General features: G+C 41.7%; 4 protein-coding genes across 9 annotated transcripts in view; 1 reads left to right on the top strand and 3 right to left on the bottom strand.

The window, feature by feature from the left end:
• Positions 1-92: 92 nt before the first annotated feature.
• dtwd2 (DTW motif tRNA-uridine aminocarboxypropyltransferase 2) lies at positions 93-4,943 on the bottom strand. The gene is made up of 6 exons (XM_086095810.1): positions 4,709-4,943; positions 4,386-4,476; positions 3,318-3,412; positions 2,801-2,999; positions 1,961-2,089; positions 93-1,506 (listed from the first exon to the last, which is right to left on the bottom strand). Exons 1-6 carry the CDS (start codon positions 4,864-4,866, stop codon positions 1,327-1,329), a joined length of 852 nt encoding a protein of 283 aa, XP_085951936.1. The 5' UTR covers positions 4,867-4,943; the 3' UTR covers positions 93-1,326.
• A 1,431-nt stretch (positions 4,944-6,374) lies between these two features.
• Positions 6,375-9,213, bottom strand: LOC147161554 (uncharacterized). Its single transcript, XM_086096623.1, has 2 exons — positions 9,089-9,213; positions 6,375-8,865 (listed from the first exon to the last, which is right to left on the bottom strand). The coding sequence occupies exons 1-2, from the start codon at positions 9,202-9,204 to the stop codon at positions 6,816-6,818; spliced, it is 2,166 nt and encodes a 721-aa protein (XP_085952749.1). The 5' UTR covers positions 9,205-9,213; the 3' UTR covers positions 6,375-6,815.
• Positions 9,214-10,511: 1,298 nt separating this feature from the next.
• The window catches only part of homer1 (homer scaffold protein 1), a 12,614-nt gene continuing 793 nt past the window's right edge, over positions 10,512-22,332 (top strand). The window contains exons 1-11 of one of the 5 annotated variants that reach the window (XR_015097245.1): positions 10,512-10,949; positions 13,040-13,196; positions 13,452-13,583; positions 13,682-13,774; positions 15,157-15,210; positions 15,475-15,617; positions 16,036-16,195; positions 16,465-16,575; positions 16,656-16,736; positions 17,883-18,787; positions 21,171-21,525. Coding sequence is in view for 3 of the 5 variants with exons in the window: in XM_086096628.1 (XP_085952754.1) it covers positions 10,945-10,949; positions 13,040-13,196; positions 13,452-13,583; positions 13,682-13,774; positions 15,157-15,210; positions 15,475-15,617; positions 16,036-16,195; positions 16,465-16,575; positions 16,656-16,736; positions 17,883-18,071 (1,125 nt within the window). In the remaining 2 variants the exon portion in view is untranslated. Of the gene's footprint in view, positions 10,950-13,039; positions 13,197-13,451; positions 13,584-13,681; positions 13,775-15,156; positions 15,211-15,474; positions 15,618-16,035; positions 16,196-16,464; positions 16,576-16,655; positions 16,737-17,882; positions 19,082-21,170; positions 21,526-22,332 lie in introns of those variants that run through there. The other 4 variants (XM_086096628.1, XR_015097246.1, XM_086096627.1 and 1 more) reach the window with 4 other exon arrangements.
• Positions 19,792-22,332, bottom strand: part of jmy (junction mediating and regulatory protein, p53 cofactor) — a 14,724-nt gene continuing 12,183 nt past the window's right edge. For both annotated transcript variants that reach the window (XM_086096621.1, XM_086096622.1), the window contains exon 10: positions 19,792-21,477. In XM_086096621.1, the coding sequence (XP_085952747.1) occupies positions 21,167-21,477 (311 nt within the window). In that variant the 3' untranslated portion in view covers positions 19,792-21,166. The remainder of the gene's footprint in view (positions 21,478-22,332) is intronic.

Below are 22,332 nucleotides of genomic sequence, written 5' to 3'. Positions count from 1 at the left end.
ACTGGTTTTAAATAAACAATGTGTTTAATTAACATACAATGTATGCCAATGACACGGGCGGTGCAAAAATTTAAATTTTATTTTGTGCTGTGGGCCGCTAAAAAATGGATGGCTGTAGTTTGGACATGACAACTTTTCTGACCCTGCTCCCTCAGACAATCGTAATCAAGAAGAGTTTAAAAAAAATTCAAACCACATAACATGTACAAAATACAAGCAGCAACATTTGGAAGTGCTATAAAAACATGATTTATTCAAATTAAATAATTCAGCATCAAATTATACATATTAAAAAAAAAATATCCCAGAAGAAAGAAGAAAGTGTCCACGGATGGTGCTTCACCCGGCCTATGAGGGGCTAAAGCCCCGTCAGAAATCTGTGTGGCCCCAGTTCAGCCCTGCTGAATTCTCGCGGTATTTGGGAGTTCACAAACTCCGGAGAATACATCTTGTACCGCTCCCGCTTTGTTGTTTAGGGCGGGACTAAACCAAGAAGCGCCTATGGCGGGGTGGGTGGGGGTACAAAGAAACCCAACAGACGAATGGACGCTGCAATTAATTGTGTTCTCGCAGAATTACTCAGCGTTTCTTTGTGAATGTTACAGCGAGAGACGTTTCATGCACTCTAAAAACAGTTGGGTCAAAAGTAACCCAATTGTGGATCAAAAATGGACCAATCCTCTTTATGGGTCAATTTGACCCAACTTGGGGGTTGTTTTATACAAAATGACCCAATTTTTTGATCAAGTCAAGGATCTGACCAATAATAATGAGTTGTTTTACACTAAAAGACCCATTTCTTGACTCAAAGTTGGGTCAAATTGACCCAAGTAGAGGATTGGTCCATTTTTGACCCATAGTTGGGTTACTTTTGACCCAACTGTTTTTAGAGTGTGCATTTTTATCTGGTTCAAGATGTTCGTGCCCCTCCAAAGACGAGCCCGAAGATGACATTTTCATCCGTTGCCTTGATTGGTCAAAACAAATGTCGTCCAATCAGCTCCAAGTATTGTACAGCAGGTCCCTCCTTTCCCGAACTGCCGAGTGAAGTTCCAGATTGATAATGTGAAGAACTCCCTTGAGTGAATCACAATTATCAATCTGGCTTGGGAGGTTAAGCCCCTCCAGCATTTTATTTGATATTCTAAAATATATTTATCAATTATTTTCAGTGCCTCACTATGTATCCGTCAAGCCTCGCTTTATCCCCAGGAGAGATTTAAAAAAAAGTATTTTTTATTTTTAAATAAATAAAAATCCTGGAAGTGTCCCATCAAAAATGAACCAAAAAAGATTGTCAACCTGACAACGTTGATTCGTACGCAATCATCTCAGCAAGCAGTTGCGGTCGGTCGCGAGCTTCTCCAGCCTCTTGATCTTGCGCTTGTTCTTGGGCATGGTTTTGTCGTACATGCCGTTCTTCAGCAGGTGCTCCTTGCTGTGGTGCACCTGAGCGCCGTGCTCCAGCTGGAAGGAGCACAGGGCCTTCAGCGGCCTCAGCAGCACCTGTCGTACAACATTGTTGGATTGTTTGAATCCATCGTCAGGAGTCTGTTATTGCAGTGTGAGCGTCTGTATTTTGAATTTGTTCGTTTTACGCATTGTCCCGTTTACTCCTTGTGGGCATTAAAGTATCTTAACAATTAAAAGAGCAGAGAGCGGCACAGTTATTGATGTGTTCAAATAACATAAATAAATAAAAATGTGGACATAAAATGTCGGTTCATTTTGGTCAGACATGTTTGTTGTATAGCAGGAATTACAGTCGCTTTTGAAAATCAATTGCTCGAGGAGTCGGAAAAGTTGCTAAATTGGAAACACTGACTCTTGCAAATTTGCAGCCATATTGTTAGTAGTGTAAGCAGTGCACATTAGCGGGGCATATTGAACTGCGAAAGACACAAATACAAAACCATCCTATCGAATCTACTCAAATGGTCCATCCTCATTTCTGATGTACCTCTTGGAAAATGTCATTGCACTCCAGGATGGACAGAGCGACGGCAGCGCACTCCAGCGTGGACAAGCAGATGTTGGAGGGCTGCGTGCGGATCACATACTGGCTCGAAAGACTTCTGTTGAGCTGCACCTAATGGACACAAACCGGGATTGACGACAAGGACGACAAACAAAGGCTGTGTTTTGTGTTCACTATTTGAACACAAAAGGATCAACACATATAGTTAGACAATGTAAGAATACTCATAGGCAAATATTTTTTATCCTCTGCAAAAAAAAAGCTATTATTATATAGGGATGTAACAATAACGGCAATATCGTGATATTAAAACTGCTACAATATATCGTTGATTTCCATTTGTGCAGTTCTAGCACCCTCTGGTGGCTTCTTTTTTAGTGCAGTTTAATTTTCACAAGGCATGTTTTGGCCCTTCTGTGTTTAAAACCCACACTAATGGTCAGATGAAGGGGGCACGTAATATGCTTGTGAACCGGGTCAATATGTGGAGGAACTCAACATGTGCGTGCATTAGCAAGTATGTGCCTCAATATTAAGTGTCATTAGAGATTTTAAGTTGATATGCATTGCTGTAATGTACAAAAGCACAATATTGTTTTTTTTTTAGTACGAGTTAATTTATTTTACAATATTGTGACTTTTTTTTTTGTATCACCAACCTCCCATCAATTTCGTGATAATAATCATATTGTGACCTTCATATCGTGATAATATCGTATCGTGCTGTTTGGATATCGTTACATCCCTATTATTATATTAATGTACAACACAGTTGAGTGATTTCAAACACAGCCAAATTGTTATCATATTCACTCCACCCACCTGCTTGGGGAGATGCAACATGCTGTTTTTGAGAAAAATGTTCTTGGCCTGACTCCAGGTGCCATCGATAAGGATGATATTATGCGTCTTGGCGCCCTCCTCTGGTCGCTGTACCAACTCCTCCAGGTTCTGGGAGTTTGGGCCCGGGTACAGGATCAGAGTCCGGCTGTCCCGGCACACTTCAGCCAGCTCCGGGTTCCTGAGAGATAGAGGGAGAAAAAAGAAAAAAAAACAGAAACTCTGAAACTATGGTATCTACTCAAGGATAAATAATATATCAACCAGAAGTGAGTACACTGCTAAGTGAAAATTTACAAATTAGACCCAAATAGCTGTTTTACCTACCTGGTGTTAGAAGGTTTCAAGTGTGTTAAATTCAGTTATTGTTCTCATACTCTGGAGGTTTTATGTTAAAGGCACAGGTGGGGAAAAAAAATGCTGGATCTACTGTTCTATCTCGAATGCCTCGGTTTTGTGCGACCTTTGTGTGAAAGCGGTTCAAGTGGGTGCTGCTTACTTTGCCTCATTAAAGCGCCTCCCGATAATGACGTTGCACTTTCCCGATGGTAAACATGCAGCGAGAAGAGGTACTGTGCGAAGAACTCTGCTCTCCTGAAAGACACACGTAACATTAGCTATACAATAATAATTTTTTAAACAAGTTTCATGCCAAGAACCATTGGATGTTGCTAACCAAAACAGCAACACTTACTGAGATGCACGGGGGGGGGGGGGTCTTAGAGATTAATAATCAAATGACAGTTGAATTTTAAAAACGAAATAAAATACATTATACTCACCTGAGATTCTGATTATCAAAAGATCGCAACAGAGGCATTTTGCTTTTCAAATATTAGCCTGCTCCAACAATGACATTATTGTGTGCTAACTAATTGGCCCAGAGTGGACACATTTGAAATGGGATTGGTTAAAGGAACATTCCCATTGCAGATAGAATTTAAAGTTAAAAAAATAAATAAATACAAATAAATAAAATAATTTAAAGTCCGCCGCATACCGAGCAGTATGGCCAAACACGACTAAACTGGACAATTACAAATTACAGTCTGTGACTCAAACTTGCACCCCTGCCGATTGACCCTTACACACATACCAACTCACTGCGACGCAAATGCTGTGACCCCTGGAGGTCCAATGGGAAAACATTTTGGAGGAGCCACAAAAGTATGAGGATTCCACCCGATGCCAGTGATATACTTAATTAACTCTACTGCATTATTTTTAATTGAACCACAAACAGACATAGTGTAATTGTTAAGGAGGAGGCCGATTTCCATTTGCACTGCACTTGTATTAGAAAAAATACTACGAGAGGAAACGGATGATTCTGAAGGTCCTGGGCAGGCTGGGTAACACATCGAGGGTGAAATCTGATTGGGCAATTAAAAAAAAAAATGTCCCCACAAATAAGCAAAGAGAAACGATACGAACTGCATAAATGACATTTATACAATTGTATTTAAATATTAGAATTTAGGCTGTAAATATGGGTCTGTGCTTCGGGTGTTGAGACCAGCAGAGAACCGACCGCATAGCGCTGAAATAATGGAGGAAAAGAGTTTACCTCTGCGGGGTGCTGTACGATGTAGAGACATGTGGACACGTCCAGAGGTTGTGCGGGTAGAAAGGGACACAGACACACCTTCTGAGGGCGACTACATAATGGAAGCAGGGGGGAGGGGGGGAATAATTGAACCAGACGCTATTTCTTCTTCTCTTTAGTTTCACTGCTAAAGCAAGCACATGGTTGAAAAGTTTTCTCGCGAACAAGCATTTCAAAAAACAAAACAAACAGGCCAATGGCGTCTTTACTCTGCTGGGCTGAGTGACTGGACTCCATTCGCTTAGCATTAGCTTAGCTTCGGTCAGTGTCATAATTCTGCTCACCGGCACCGTAAACACGTCGGTCTTCGCTCGCTAACCTCGACCGGTAGCGCCGCCAGGTCGCCGAACGCGTCGTCCACGCAGTCGTCGTCACTCGAAGTGTCCGGGGAGTCGTCGTCTTTCGTGGGGGAGCGTGGCCGGCTGGATGAGATGCGCTCCATCTCGAGGAGCTAGCGTTTAGCTCATGAGGCAACAAACAAGCTAGGTGGTGAGGACACAGAGCCACAGCCACTGACTAGACAGCCAGGACCCCAGGGAGCCACCTCCACTTCCAGTGTTTGTTTACTTGCGGATAAAATCAGTGGATGTCCCTAGTCTTTGTCAAGTCTTTTGAGAGCCTTGTTATTAATGGCTGTACAAATAAACTTGATTTCATTAGATTAAATACACACTGACACTCACTTGTTCAGTATAAAATTATTCCATGGCACACCACACTATCTGCTTAATTTCCCTCATGGGATTAATCTGTTTGCAGCCCCAAATAAAACAAGTAATGATGGCCCTTTACTTTGTGCTACAAAGATTTTGGAACCTTTTGAACCATTTCGATTTTCCCGATTGTGTGTGTTTGGGAGTGGCTAAAATATCAACCAGTGAAATACTGCATCTGAGTCCCCACTACCCTACTACTTGACCATCTTTGCTCGCATCAATGGTTATTGTTAAGTTATTAACATTGTTTTTCAGTTTCAATTTATATTTTAGCCGTTTTGGATTTAGTTAACTCAGTATGGCTCAATGAATAGCATTCTTATCAGTTTTAGATTTATGAGAGGAGAAGGGCAACGGGGTCCTTCCATCCGCTATTTGGAAGGGAGTATATGGTGTCTGGTACCTGTCTCTTTCGAAAGAGACAGGCTGATGTATGATTGTTTTTCTCTAATCTGATTTATACCCATGGGAACAGATTCTCTTGTATTCGCTGAGTTGTGGCCGGGTGTGTTGTGGGCTGATGGGAGGAGACTTCTAGTCTCCCACTTTTCTGAATAAGTATTGATGCCCCACGTTGGACGAGACAGACAACCTGATAGAACACGGCTTCAGTGTCATCAGCTTTTTGTCCTCAGAAGCTTCTGATAATTATTTACCTTTGCAAAGGGACTTCTTCACCAGGATCTCACCATTCAGTTAATTGAACACGCAAAGAGTACAATACTTAATATTGTCTACTCTAACATTATCCAGCACAAGGTAGCCTGCACCCCCAAAATACTTCTTCACTTCGGATAGCCCAGTTGTGTGGTGACTTTGCAGTAGAAGTGCCTCAATTGTCACCCATGAGAGAGTGCATCTTATGCTGAATAAGGCAAAATCAAGGAGGGAAGAACTTTATTTTAAAGTCAGAATTGATTTTTCGAAACATTAGTAAAATTGGAACGTAGCCCTGGCATGGCGCTTCACTTCACTCGTCCCTCCGCCCTGTCAAATGGCTGACCAAAGCCATGCCTTTCATTAATGGACAATAGATGTGAATTTTATGAACACGCTGATCGCCATTGAGTGGAGAATATCGATGCTATTGGACTTTCAATGTTTGTTTGTGATGTTACAACCGCCACGTTCATCCCAGCATGGAGCCGGCCAGCCGACATCCACTTAATGACGAATACATCCCGGAGCAGAGAGGAGTGAGAATGAATTTAATTGAACCATTCCTTTCGGCGCCTACAGACGGCTGCTAGAAAACTGCACACTTCACACTCAACGATTCAAACCATTTAAATTTGAAGAGAATCACAAAATTCAAGACATCTTGGGAGCTGGTTTACATTTTCCATAAAATACCACTTTCCAAACAATTCCATATTCTAGAAAAAAAAAACATTCTTTTGAGACAAGGTTAACATCCTCATCATTACTATTTCAACGTCAAACTGCTGGGTTGATTCAGAACATCTACTACTTTACACATTTCTCAAAATCCCATATTTTTCTCTTGGGTTTAAACCATTCCAACTTCTAAGTCTACTGTCCCACATCTCAACAATTGAATTAATTTCACAACATTTCAGCTCAGCATCATCTCTTCAGCATACACATGCAACGTAAATCCCACGACAAACAGATGTTTACTGAGTACGGATTGTAATTTTAATTAAGAATGATGCTAAAGGATTCTACAAGTTGTTTTTGCTGGCTTGATTGGCAAAGTCGTCAAATAATCTTGTTTCTCGGGATGAACCTTTTCAGACTCTGTTGCTTCAGGTTGTGTTTGTGTTAAAACTTCAATGTCCTCTTCCTCAATTGGTTTCTCAACTTTGTTGGTGGATGTGTTGCCCATCTGAGGATCGTCGGAAGGGAACTGGACTTCCTGATGTCCGTCCTCCTCATTGCTAGTCTTGACAAGTACCTCCGCCTCTTTCTCTTCCTCTTGCTGTTCTTCCTCTTGCTGTTTTTCTTCTTGCTGTTCTTTCCCAGTATGGCCATCCTCTGCCGGGATCAGAGGTTTTAGGGCCAGACGCTCCTTCAGGGGGGATCTAGTTTTTCGTCTAGGCGGAGGGCATGGTTTTACCACTTCAGAGTCTTGCAGCCACGTCTGTCGATTGAAATTCACCAGAACATCGATGTCCTCTGAGATTATGTCATCAACATCCATTCCTTCCCAGTCAGGCTCAGAGGAAGCCTCAAATATGGGAATGGGACCTTCTGGGATTTCGGTGTCTACTGTTGCTGTGACACATTCCATAGTTGACGGGCTGTTGTTGTCTTCTTGTGAAACAACAAAAGCCTTGATGTCACATGGAGAAGAACTGGCACTTGATCTGAAGAAATCCGTAATTTCCTCCTCCGAGTTTGGCATTTCTACCTCGGGGCACGTGGAGGGAAAATCAGCAAATTCTTGGGATAAAAGTGGAGGCCCGTCCTCTGGAACTGGTTGCACCTCCACCACAGGTGTCTCATCTATGAGGACATACTTCTCCAGGTAGCCCCTGGCTTCCCGATCTGAATGCCTGCTGTGGAACGACTTTTCAGATGCCACACTCTCTGTGTCTTCTTCCCTTTTCCGACTTCCAGTTGCCTCCTCATACAGGTCGTCGTACAGGAAAGCCATAGCTTTGGGTTCCTCTAACAAAATCGGGTCGATAATCTTGGGTGGCCCTTCAGGTAGAAAGACCGGAGTCAAGACATCCTCGTCATTTCCAAACAAAGTCGATCCGTTGAGTTTAGAAAGAGGCGGAGAGAGCTTGGCTTCTCCAAGCTCTTTCTCCCTATCCAGGTGGCTTCTCATGAGGTTGTCATCAGTACCGCTGTAGAAAAATTCCTCTAGAACCTCGCTGATCAGTGCCCCTGGACAATTGGCATCTGGTTTTTCGTGTTCTTCACATGTTGAAATGTCTTCCGCCTGCAATGGTTTCTCTGTGACAGTCCCGTGGGCGGGAAGTCCAAGCTTAGGTGGGACCAGGGTGGGACTTCCTGGGGCATGGTCATCAATCAAAGAGAATGCTTCAAAGTAGTCCACATTACAAACAGCTTCCATTCCTGGAGGCGTCGCCACGGGAGCTCCTGGTGGATCTGTGACGCTTGAACTGACCGGTGATGTAGGATCGACTTGTGCGACTGGTCCCGCTGAAGCATCTGCCCTCGGCTCGTAGTCCCGCTCAAACAACTGATCACAGGTCTCTTCTTCTTTGCCGTCAGCTTTAGAAGCAGAGCACTCCTCCAGATAGGACAGGTTGTCCACCATCGCCTTGCTCTCCTCTTCATCCACGGTCGCCAGCTTCGGAGGAACAACAATGTTGAGGATTTCTGAGCCTTCTGACACCAAACTAAATAGTCTTTGCTCCTTATCTTGACGAGGAACCCCGTGAGTGTCTTCATCGCCCTTATCTTTCATATGTAGCGGGGTGAGGCCCACTAAGTCGGGCCTTTCTGAGATGTTGTCACTTCTCTCTTCCTTTTGTCCTGCTGCTTTAGTTTTCTTCCGCCTTGACATCAACTCCTCATCCATGACGAAGAAGATCCTTCCCGCTGGAGGGCCAGATTCTTTGGTGGCTTCCTCAGCTTCGGGTGCCCGGGACGTGGAGCAGAGACTCGGGGTGGTCTCCCAGGCGATCCCGCTGTCCTCACCTTGCATGGCCACCATGGAGAAGGAGGTGTCCATGACCAAACACTGCATCTTTGGACGAATGTTGTCATCACGGACAGCTTGGCGTAAACTGAAGGGCAGAATGTAATATCGCTGAGCTGTTTGAAAGTTTTGACTTTTTTTTTTTTTTAACCCTTAAATATTGTTTATTTTCCATGCACACGTTGTATATTCTGGGTTGATTATGACCTGGGCCATGAAAAAAACTAAAAAATAATTGTCTATATTAATATTACGGATCTTTTCAAAGTAGCTTCAGTGTACACAAACTTAGTAGCGCCTGTACAAACAACCTGTTTTGAAGGTTTTCCACTTCATCGCCAACATCCCGGTCCGGCTTGGCGACGTCATCGGGTGTCAGAACTTGCATCTCGGCGTCAACATCGTCGTCCTCTGTTAAAACCTCCATGGTTGAACCTTCCTGATGATGTTTTTACCTCACTGCTTCTCCTCTGCTCTGTTTGTCACGTTGCAAACACGTTCACTCGAGTTTTCCTGCTCAGCGTAATCTTGAAATAGAAAACCGGTCTTCCTGTGTTTCATGCGAGGCATTCGCTTCATGTCGGACGTGACTTGAGCCTGTCAATTGACCTTTTGCTAAAAACAACCACCTCACCACAACCATGGTATCTTAGTTGCGGCAGACAAATTTAGGGTGTTAAAATGTTACTTTAGTCTAGAGTTCCCCAACTTTACATACTGTAACTAAGGGACATGTTTTTGCTCCATTTTCTAAAAATCTTAAATTATGTCACACCGCAAAACAATGATGTCACACAAAGTATATATACTGAAATAATGATCTTGTCTTAAAGTACTCACAAGTTTACTAATACATGTGTGAAAGCTTGGCCCCAGTGGGTGGTGATGCCACCCGGTTGATAATGTATATTTGGAGCAAATAAGTTTTGCTTTAAAATAAAAAAAATAAATTATCGGATCGGTACCAAATGGCCCGTGGACCATTACTGGGCTGCAGACCGGTGGTTGGAGACCATTACCCGACAATATTTTATTTAAGACTGAAAATGTATATTATGTGAACAGTACGGAATGGAACAGATTAAACGCTGTACAAGACAATATGAGTAAGGAAGACTGGGAAAAGTCTTGTCTAAAAGTCCAAATGAGTCTTGTTTTTTGGTGAAAAATATAGTCTGTCCCATATTGCCAAATATGTATTCTTAAAATATTGCCTACCCCAGAGACTTTGTTAGTTCTAAACACATCAAATTGATTTACATTGGACTTCTTCATGCAAGCAGAATTTTCACCTTTTGTTGGAAAAATGTACAGCTAGTGACCACCATTACTCCAAATGTGGAATAAGGAAATGCTGACATGTCTTGGACTGGAGAGTCTGATATACAGTAGGCTCTATTGTAAGAGGAAAACAGGAATAGTTTGTGTATATTTTAGAACGCATGTCTTTATTTTGGAAGATGAAACAAAGCACACTGACTAGTGTGAGAAGTGGTAAATTATATCCTGCCTAGTTTGTTATTTATCTTTTATTTGAAGAAACAACATTCATGTGTGAATTGATATGTAAAATAAAAATAAAAACATTATTTAAAAAAACACTAATACTGTAATAAATCATAACCCTGAACCATGTAACTCAATTTTTTGATCGACAACATTCAGCCAATCACGTCCAAGGTAAAGTTTTACGTGATGACGTCACCACCGTACGTCTCTCCAGTCTCCAGTTTATGGAATCCACTAGCCAGCCACAAAGCTAGCAACGAATGGATGTACATTAGCGAGTGTACACGGAGAATATTTTACAAAAACAAAACATTAAAAAAGACAATATTAATAATAACCTCGTTTGAGTGTATTTTACATCAACTCGTAACAAAAGTGAGCTCTTCTATTTCAGCCGAGAAGAGCTTTAGTGAGTTGAACCGAGCCGAGGCGAGCGATGCTAGCAGGTGTTAGCAGGTGCTAGCCGGGCGGAGGAGGAGGAGGGTTCGCGGTCATCATCATCATGCGCGTCCGGGCACGCATGCACCTACGGCCGCCAACACGTCAGGCATGTCGGAGTGAACCGTGAGAGCGAGGAGACAGGCGAGAGGACCAGCGGGGACGGAGGCGGCGGCTGGAGGGGAGCGTCTTCGGGACCACTCGTACTACACCAGCAACCATGGGGTACGTTGAATTAGTCAGTATTTGCCGTGCGGTGTTCATGCCTGAGGCACGCGTGCGGTTTGTTTTCGCCCACCTCCGCACATTCCTGCGCGTCACTGTCAAGCTCGTAGACGCACACCACGGGGCAGCTCACAGAGCCTTTACTAGCCTAACCTAGCCTAGCCTAGCCTATCTGGATAGCCACCGCTTGCTCGCTAATAAACGCTCACAGGAGATTAAAGCCGCTCGTGAGGACAGCAGCTGTCAATAAATCCACTCACAGACTTGACACATTTTATTATGTGTCAAGTCTGCAACACAGGGTTAGAGTTCGGGTTGTGGATAGAAACGAGCTGGCTGTGTTCTTTGTGTGTTGTCATAAAAGTCAGCAATTTGTTTTGTTTTTTGTCCAATTCAGTTAACCCCCATTAATTGCGGGCGAGACCAACCAGCAATAAGATCAAATCTGCACTCGAGAGAACATATTAAAAGCATTTATTTTACATTGTTTCACCCCACCCGCTTGCTTTAAATACATGTATTCCTATTAAAACCCACTTGAAAGTTTTTCATACACACTTCATAAAGTATTCTTTAGCGCCTGTTCTCACTCTTTTGTGTAATTCTCCAAATAAGAAGTTGCTTGCTTCAAGCTGTGTATTTACTACTACCAGTTAAAGTTTATTAGTTTACCTTAAAGCTGGCACATAAAACGAACCAGTGCCAGTATTCACTCTTTATTGATACCTCTAGAACTTCTGATGTATAAAATTTAATTTAACAGAATGGCTAAAAAATGTGAAGAAAGACCTTTCCTTCTGAAGCAGATTATTCTCCAATGGGTCAAACTACCGTAGATAAACTCCAACTACTGCTAAAATGGACTTCTGTGATATTAGATGTTATTTGTTTTTTTTTGCCTTAAGTATCGGTGCTTGCCATTAGCAGCTTCACCTACCATATCTTAAAAAAATACCTATATTGGCCCGATACCAATACCTAGTGTCAGTACTCGCCCATCCCTATTTGTTAAGTTTGAAGGTGTGTGTACATGACCATTACAAAATATATGTTTTTTTTTTTTTTTTTAATCTGTACACAAAAATCAGTAGAACAACAAACACATGCAAACAAACCACATACTTATAGTGGATCAGATCAGACTGACCGAGCGAGTAATTGGAAGTGGAAGGGTAGGAGACGGAGAGGAAGAGAGATACGGTCACGTGGCCTGTTGCCTCATTGCCATGGCAACAAAGCATCTAAGAACGTAATGCCGGTTTACGGCTGCCAAAACGGCCGCGTGTTTTGCAGTCAGATTATTTAGAATTACGCTGGTGAAGAGCCCATCATGTGCACAGTTTTTATTTACGGAATCATTTACTCAGAATCGGAGGAAGGATTTTACGATAGTGACAGTGTGACCAGGAACGGCTTTTTTTTCTAATGTGTCTGTCGCCACAACACAACTTTTACTTGCATTGCCGGGAACCGCCTTTTTTTTTTTTTTTAAACAATATTTGGCTTGGCTCACTCATCCCCTGCACTCATCACATCCACCCAGTGGATTCCTGAATGTGTTGTTGCTTTTCATTTGGGGGGCAAAAAGGGATTATGCTTGAACAATGGCCACATGGAAAAACACAAGGTCACATTTGGATCCTGTCTGTGCTGAAAACATGACATCATCTGACCACTGTTTGTCACATAATGGTAATACTATAGGAACCCTGTTAGATATCTAATACAACAACAACAAAAATGTCTACAGTCTAACAGCAAAATGAGTTGACTTTATTGACACATTTCAAAGCCAGTGGCAAACCATATGTCAAATAGTAACAAAATAAGCATGCATTAAGCACATTCATACAAATTCTGCCACCACTAATGCCCACACATTTAACACGCATCCCACATCGCTCACAGGTCCTTTTAAATCCACACACACTCAAAGCCACAGACATTTTAGTGTGGAATGTAAGAATGGCGACCACAAATGGACAACAACAACACTTGAACCTCATCATGCACATCATTTGTTATTTTATTAGTAGTATTAGTAGTACTTTTACTATTTCAAAACTCACCTCTTTTCTGCCCCCGTGCAGTGAGCAGCCCATCTTCAGCACGCGGGCGCACATCTTCCAGATTGACCCTACAACCAAGAAGAACTGGCTTCCCACCAGCAAACATGCCGTCACCGTCTCTTACTTCTTTGACAGCACCAGGAACGTCTACCGCATCATCAGCCTGGACGGATCCAAGGTCTCTACTCGCTAAATATATACACATACAGCCTAATAATGCATCATAGGTCTAATAGCATAATTGCTTAAGATAAGGTTGAATATTTTCGAAAATAAAATGAAAAAAACCAAACATTTTTTTAAATCACAAAAATCTGACTTTAAACAAATGAACTCCAAATCATCTAAAATCACACATCTAATGATGGACTCAGAGTTGTAGTGCAGTCTCGTGGCGTTAGCATGAAGCTAAACGTGTCGACTTGTCTGCCAGGCCGTCATCAACAGCACCATCACGCCCAACATGACTTTCACCAAGACCTCCCAGAAGTTTGGTCAGTGGGCCGACAGCCGCGCCAACACCGTCTATGGGCTGGGTTTCTCGTGCGAGAGCCACCTGAGCAAGGTCTGTGCTTTTTCATTTGTTTTAACCGCTAGTTTGTTAGCATTCCGCTAACCAAGTTAATGGTTATTTTTTTATTTTTATATATATATTTTTTTTAGTTTTCGGAAAAGTTTGCAGAGTTCAAAGAGGCGGCGCGACTCGCCAAGGAGAAGTCGCAAGAGAAGATGGAGCTCACCAGCACGCCCTCACAGGTACACAAAAGCCAATAAGCTACACCCCTTATTTTTAACTCATTCACTCCTAGCCATTTTCACTGAAGCAACCTCCTTTGCTCCCAGCTGTTGTACTGGATTTTGACTGATTTTGCAAGGTCTACAGAATATTGTGTTCTATTGCTATAAAAACATGGAACCTACCAAAAGAAAGACAAGAGTTTCTTCTTTCATCAAGAAATCATGTATCAGCTGGTCTAAGCATATTTCTATCTGTTTCCGTTTTAAAGCAATTATCATTAGAATAGGGCTAAGTTTCATCATTATTCACAAATCTATTTTAAACAGAGGGAAGAGCTTTTTGCAACATGGTCCTGGTTGAGCTCTTATACGCTGCTGCCACCTGCTGGCCATTTTTGTAATAATTACCATTGCTTCAACCATTCTCTTCAGTTCAGAGGCTGCTTCAAAGCCTTCTGTATGCTCTAGCAAAAAAGAAAAAAAGAGAACATAAACATATAAATACGTCTTTGGGAGCAACTGGGTTAAAATATTTAACATAAAATGAGCTGTCAAACTGTATCGGCTGGTCTAATTGTCTGTTGTCGAAGAGGAAGCTTCGAGGCAGACTTTTATTAGATTAATTATTATAATTATTTCTATGTCAGTTTCCCCCCCCCTCCTTGTCATTATGGACAGCATTGCCTGTTTTATTAGCTAAAGTTGAAGATGCTGGATGTAATTTCCTTTTCTGCCAGAGGGGTTGAAAAAGTCGCACAATCAACTAAATCGTTAAGTTGGCTGCACTGACTCTACTTTTGTGAACTAACCTTCTGTTAGCAGCCATGTCACATTAGCGAAGATGCGCTTTGAACTACAGAAGCCGCTAAATAAAAAGCTTTATTCCCCCCCAAAAATCATTGTGGTTAAATAACTAGAATTAATTGATACAATCGGTTAATCGCCCAGTTCTACAGTGAAAGTATTTGGTCATTAACTCATCCACTGCCAAAATTCATTTGAACTATTTCTATTCGTTAAACATTTTTTCCCACTTTTGTTAACAAGAGTATGAAAACCTAGGAAAAAAATGGAAAATAGTTTTTATAATTTGTGATTAATCATGAGTTAACTATTGAAGTCATGCAATTAATTAAAATTAAATTGAAATTCTAATTTCTAATTTTTAATAATCTTTTCTTCTTTTTTTCCCCCCAAAAAAGATTATTAAAAATAATTCTAGCGTTTCATACTCTTGTTAACAAAAGTGGGATTTTTTTTTTAACTAATAGAAATCAAATTATTTTTTTACGTTTATAGACGTCAATGGCAGTGAATGAGTTAATGGCCAAGCCAACAACTAAGTTAGTCTTCGACTTCGACTAGTGTAACCCCCTCTGTTCTGCCCGGCAACCCCGCAGGGGAGCGCTGTCCGAAGAAACGTGTTGCCCGCCAACAAACCCGCGTCTCACAAGGTAAATGTGACGTGAACTCTCTGTGTTGGCCCTTTCACCTCAATCAAGTCCCTCAAACCCCCACAACGCCTTCCTATGTGGTAATCGGACATGGTCGCGCTCCGTTATTCCCCGTCACCATCCCATGGACAATCCCATGTGCTCTCTTTGAGGTTGTACGTACCCATGGTAACGGATACACAGGTGTCATCACTTAAAGCGGCATATATAAATAATATATTTACATATTTAAAAAAAAAAAATGCTTACATGTTTCTCATTCAGGAGTCCACCAGCTGCCCTCTGCAGTCACCGCTGACGCCGGAGAGTGTGAACGGCACCGAAGACGAGAGAGCGGCGGCGGGCACACCTCAGCCCGCAGAGGCCCGAGCCGAACCGTCCCACAATGCAATTCCCTTCTCGCATAGGTGAAGCCGCGTCAAATTCAACAAATGCGCTCACACTTGACCAATGCAAGCCCCAATTGCAGCAAATCGTTCAATACAAGTCAACAATGGCTATTCGCTGGGGATAGGGACCGAGCCCTTTGGCAAATACCGAAAATGTATGCACCCCAAAATGAGGTTCGTTATCGCATATAGATGCCACAAGATGGTGGCTAAGCAATGCAAATGGAGAGGATCGTAAATCATCAACCCCTGTTACACAAGCAACGGCTTTCAGTAGTAAACTATTCAACAAAAGCAAACCACCTAAATGTGAGGCTCATCAAAACTATTACCTTACATATGTTGATTAATTGCTCAAATAGATTAATCACTCAAATCGATTCGCTGTTAATGATTAACGGTGCAGTGTTTTTTTTTTTTTCCCCAACGGCTGTAGCTCCTCCAGCATCGGGAAGCACTTGGAGGCGGAGTTGGCGGCGCTGAAGGGCAACAACGCTAAGCTAACGGCGGCGCTGCTGGAGTCCACGGCCAACGTCAAGCAGTGGAAGCAGCAGCTGTCCGCCTACCAGGAGGAGGCGGAGCGGCTACACAAACGGGTAGGCTCATGCAGGGCTTCTCAAACAGGGTCCGCAGGTTGTATCTTTTAGGGTCCATTTATTATAATGTTGCATTTTTTTTTATAGTGCTAATGGCATTTAGGGATACACATACCAATTATGTTTAATTGCCGTTGGGATTATGAGGAGATCCCTGGACAAAATGTCTTCTCTGGACGCAAAAAGATTTGAAAACCTCCAGCTAACGAGTTAGCACAATCTTCACGTTGTTGTTTTTTTTTCCTCATAATTTTTGTATGGCGTCAAAGGTGACGGAGCTAGAGTGCGTGAGCGGCCAAACCACGGCGGTGAAATCGGAGAAAACGGAGCTGAACCGCACCATTGAGGAGCTGGAGGCAGCACTGAAGGCCAAGGAGCACGTACGTGCACCGCCGTCACGTTTCATACCTCAACTTCTGACCTTTAACCTGGGCTATACCCACCTTGTCTCTCTCATTAGGAGTTGGAGTGTCTCAAAGTGGAGGTGCAGAGTGCCAACCAGTTTCAGTCCCAAGGAGACTCGCTCACGCAGAAGCTACAGGTGAGCGCTGGAATATAATTGCAAAATGGCCACTTCAGCACAAAATGGCTCACTTCAATTAATGGCTAGGTACTTAGAATGAAAATGACGTCACTCAAAAGGCTTGATTATTGTCGTGTCAGAATACTAAACTTATAAAAAACTGTTTATTTCTTCACATGCACTTTATTCTATTTTTTTATGATAGTGTTTTTTTTATTTTTTATAATTTGATTAAAAACATTTTTCAAATGTTTTGGTGTTGATTTTTCAGGTTTTGAAGTAATTGACTTATTGATAGTAATTGATTTATAATTGCCACTACTACAGTATTTAAAAATTCATTTTTTTGAACAAAATGGTTGACTTCCTGTTCTATTACGGACCAAAATGACCACCTCCCTTTCAAGTTCTAACCAAAATTGCTGACTTCCTGTGCATTATGTAAACAAAATTGTTGATTTCCTGTTAATTTAAAAAAATGGCTCTGTCGAGGCGCTGTCTGTGACACTGATTTGAATATATGACTGGATAGTCGATAGGCCAAGACATTTGCAGACTTACTGGAAAGTATAACAATGCAGACTCACTGGAAATGTAATGGGGTCAAAAGTGAAATGTTCATCTTTAATAAAACGTAAAGGATTATAAGTTAGTTAGTTATTTTACAATGCATGAAGAATCTAAAAATGTTTTCATGTTGTATCGTGTTTTTACGAACGCGCACTATTGTATCACGCAGGCATATAAAGGTATTTTGTTCTAGTGTAGTTGCCGTAGTTAGCGATCCAAGATGGCCGATCTTCTGTGCATACGCGTCTCAGATCGTGCAGTGGTCACAGATAGCGCCTTGACAACCACCTCCCTTTAAAGTTCTAACCAAAATGGCTGACTTCCTGTGTATTATGTCAACAAAATTGTTGATTTCCTGTTAATAAAAAAAAAGGATGACTTCCTGTTCAGGTTCTAAACAAAATGGCTGATTTCCTGCTTAGGTTCTTACCAAAATGGTTCATTCCTGCTCATATCTAATCAAAATAATTTAGGCAAATTAAAGGTCTACTGCGATGCGGCAACATTTTATTGTGAAATAGTCCAGATTTGTATCATGCATTGTCTAAAAAAAATCTGCGTGATTTGATGTTTTTTATTCCCCCCCTTTGCCAGGATGTGGAGCGTCGTAACGAGGCGCTGGAGGTGCAGCTGGGTGAGCTGGAGCAGCACGTGGAGGCCAACCGGCGGGAGCGCGAGGTCTTCCGCCAGAGTCTGCGCTCGCTGCTGCACCTGCTCGACGGCAAAATCTTTGAGCTGACCGAGCTGCGGGACGCTCTCGCCAAGCTGCTCGAGTGCAGCTAGAGATGCCGCCCCGCCCCGCCCCCAACGGTACTCGGGTGCAGATTGAGTCGCAGCTGGATTGCAGCTTGAATGGTACTCGACTGGGAAGCAACTCAATTGCAGCTCGGGTGCACTTGGGAGGCAATTTGATTGCAGCTCGGGTGCACCCGGGGGGGGCAATTTGTTTGCAGTTCAGGTGCACCAGGGGGGCAACTCTTTTGCAGCTCGGGTGCACTTGGGAGACAACTCGGATCTAACTGGAACACATCTCGATTGCGGCTCGAGCGCCACTTTTCACTGCCGCCATCACGTCGCCACGACACGGGACAACAATGTCTCAAGATGTTTACACGCTTTTTACGCATTTATGGTACTCGCTCACTATTTGCCACGCCCACTCGGATCGTTTACAACAGCCAAGTGAACGGCCGGGGATCATGATGATGCCTTTACCGCCGTCACACTGGAGCTTTTTCTTCACTTTTGTTTTCTTGCTTATTCAATCATCAAACTTGGGGGGGAAGGGCAGGGGGGTTGGCTCGCTCCCGTCTTTTCTCTTCCGCCTTTTCTCTCCTTTTTTCAAACGACATCATCAGCCAAATGAACAAATGGTGCGAGGACTTGACGACGATGCGTTGTTCTTTCGTAGGACTTGGGAGGGCGACGGCGAGCCGTCAAGCAGCAATACAAAGAAGAAGACGTGGCCAAGGGTTTAGCCCAAGCTTCGTCACTTTCAGGTACTTTGCTTTTCACCTTTGTGGTGAACATTTTGAGTGAATTTGAAAAATAATTATTTAAAAACTGGCAATATTTTTTGAACTATTTATCAAGTAACTGAAGCTTGTTTGGATTTTTTTTTTTTTGCCAAATATTATTTTTTTTCCTTGTACAGATGTTTTTTTTTTTGTTTGTTTTGCTGACGTTGCCTTTTAGTCAGTGGTTGATTTGTTGCCAAAACAAAAGTCGGAGAAACTCGACGCGACTTAAAGGGCTTGTTGTCAAAAGTATTTGAATTAAAATATTGATGCTAACTAATTGTCATTTTTGAGTTTCTAGAAGAAGAAAAAAACTTTCAAATTGAAGAAGACATATGCATCTTTTTTTACATTTTAAAATAAAGTGAAAATGGTATATAAGACACAGTGTTGCCTTGAGATACGAGCCATAAATAGGCTTTTTTTTACTTGCAAGCAAAAAAATGTTTAAGGCTTCAAGCTGTTCATTGCCTTTCTGTTTACAGTCTAGCTAACCATAAAACAGAAATCTACATGTTGTGATTTCAAACAATCACATAGCTTTGGCTCTGCTTAGCTTAATGCTAACAAACCATGCAAAATGCCATAGACTAGGCTAATGAATAGCATCTATGTGGTGGTGTTCGTTTTTTAAGCAACAGATATGTGAACAGTGCATCAACAAGCACTTAGACAATATATAATATTACTAATAGGCACGTCTTTTATTTATGCTCTACTAAAAGCGACTCAAATTATTCCAGCACTTACAGTAGTTGTGAAAGACTTTTGTCTGCATGGCTGTATTGTACTCCGCCCTGGTGGCCAAGTCATGTTCACCACAGGGAGCTACAATAAATTATTACACCCAAATTGTTGTTGTTGACTTTCTTTTTAAGAATTACAATATCAAAGTGCTAGTTTCCTTACCTGGTCACGGATCTCAAGGCACCATACTTGTGTAAGTCATATTTGTCGATCTTTAGTCACAGACTTTTTTTTTTTTTTTTTGCTGTTTATTTTTAAAAGAAAAGCCAAAAAGGAAGAGGAATGTCAGGACGAAAGAGCATTTAAAAAAACAAACAAACATACAAATATTTTTTTTAGGATCTGAAGCATCAATAAATATTTGAATACACAGAGGCATGCAGTTATATATTTTTGGGGACGTGTACAATGACACGTGGCTTATTATCGTTATTATTGCACGTCTGCTGCGAGGTCCGAGTACAAACTCTGTCAAACTTCGAAATAAATCAGAAAAGCAGACTTAGAACTTAATAATAAAAATAAAAAAAAGAATTAAAACATGTAGCAACACGCTAGCAGCTTTTGGGGGAAAAATAGAGACTTAACATTTTGGTTAGCGCTGTAATGCTAAGCTAACACCCTCCAAAACTTGTTAGCACTGACCACTCCAAAATTTGTTAGCATTGTGGTGATAATGCTAAGCAAACTCCTCCCTGAAATTTCTGTTGTTAGTGCTGTGATGCTAACGCTAACTCCATTACATTTTTCCCGCGGGTGATAGCGTGTTGCTCTATGGTTGGAACAGTACGTTTGACACATACGCCAGGGGATGAACGTTTTAAAAATAATAATAATCAAATCACACACACACACACAGCAAACGTAATATATAAAAGAACACCTTGAAAAAAAAAAAAAACGAGGGTACAAAAATCAATTGAAAACATGGGAATCGGCACAGAGGGCCAAGGCAGTGTGTTAGGGAGCAATTGTGTTAAGTTGAGCTCCAGAACTCGCGTATCATTTGACCCCTTGACTTGTCTCCGAAACTGTTGATTGTTGTTTACAAAATAAGTGATCAAATTAGCCCCCACATTTGCATATTGTTGCTTTAAACGACTAACAAAACCGCTCCAAATAGCGCTTTTCAAATGGCTGATTAAAATCTTGCTTGGTCAGTAAAGCTCAATGTCCATTTCTCAATATGAAGAATGCAGAGTACAGTCCAAGTACTTCCTTGAAAACGTTCTTCCCAAGAATGCGAGTCTCTTTGTAAGTTGGAACTCGCTGTGTACTTCAAAATGGCTGACAGCTGAGCCTCAAAAGTCGCAAATCGTTCTTTTAAACTGCCAGTAGCCCACACAACACAAAAGCTAGTCATTAAAAAAAACATTATGAATTTCATTATATAAGAGAGTGGAAAAAAAATAAAAATTGGGAATACTTGGGAGTGATGTGCAATTCCATGTGGACCTCCTTCAAGGAAACAGTACGACGGTAAACATCACAATACACAGGTGACAAACGCATGTGCAATGGTCCACTTGGACAAAACCCACGTTGGATACAAAAAAAGTGTAATTTTTGTGTGCGTGTGTTCCAATTGCACTAAAAATCATGGCCCCGGGCATTCTAGTTCTCCCAGTCGGTGCAGGGCAAGCCCTCGTCCTCCGACTCGGAATCGGGCGACGCCTCCTTGATCCTGCGCAGAGCCTCGTGGATGCTTTGCGTCAGGGCGTCGGCCGAGTGCGCGAAGCGATCGGCGCGGCGCGGCCGTTCGGGCGGGGCGCGCACCTGCCGGAGACGCACGCCCTGCCGGATCTGCGCCAGGATGTTCTCGCCGTCGTCGTCCGGGTCGGGGCCGAGGACGCGCAGTTCGGCTTTGCGCAGGTGAAAGCTGCCGCGCTTCAGCGACGCCAGGACCTCGTCCATCGGGGAGCTCGCTGAACACACCAGATACAAAAACGGCGACCGCTTACAACCACATGCTGGTACTTCATTTAACACAATACTTCATCATCAGGCAGTCCTGGAATATTTGTGCCAGTCGACAGGTTTTTTGCCCCTAAAATTGGATCATTATAAGGTATTTATTTAGTGTTGGGTTACCTCATTAAATATAGTAAATAAAGTTAAAAAGCAATATTAAACTATGGCAACTTTTTACTTAAAATAATAAATGATTGGTTCATCTATTTAGTGTCAGTAAAATTTAAAGAAACCAATTTTGCATATTACAAATATTAAATAAAATGTTAACTCTATTAACTCATTCACTGCCATTGACGGTTATAGACGTCAAATCCATTTGAACTATTTCTATTAGTTTAACTTTTTTCCCCCATTTTTGTTAACGAGTATGAAAACCTAGAATTTTTTATTGTACATTTAGAACAGATATAAAAGGTGTGATTAATTGTGAGTTAACTCGTGAAGTCATGCAATTAATTACGATAAAAAAATAATCGCCTGACACTCCTAATTTTTAATAATCTTTTCTTTAATCGCATCAGGCGATTAATCAAATTGTATATCTGTTCTAAATGTACAATAAAAACATTCTAGGTTTTCATACTCTTAACAAAAGTGGGAAAAAATGTTAAACTAAAATAGTTCAAATTAATTTTTGACGTCAATGGCAGTGAATGAGTTAAACACTAACTTCTCATTTTATTTATAAAAAAGCAAATTTGTAAAAAAAAAAAAAAAGATTTTTTGGGGTTAATTATTTAGTGTAAATCGAAACTTAATTGTTTTGATTAATGTATTTAACAGTTTTATTTTAACAATTTAATAAA

Source organism: Leptonotus elevatus, chromosome 15 (genome assembly GCF_054856555.1).
Source record: "Leptonotus elevatus isolate MCC_2025b chromosome 15, RoL_Lele_1.0, whole genome shotgun sequence".
In the NCBI taxonomy this organism is placed as follows: Eukaryota; Metazoa; Chordata; class Actinopteri; order Syngnathiformes; family Syngnathidae; genus Leptonotus; species Leptonotus elevatus.
The sequence above is the reverse complement of the archived record's forward strand: the minus strand, read 5'-3'. Positions and strand labels throughout refer to the sequence as shown.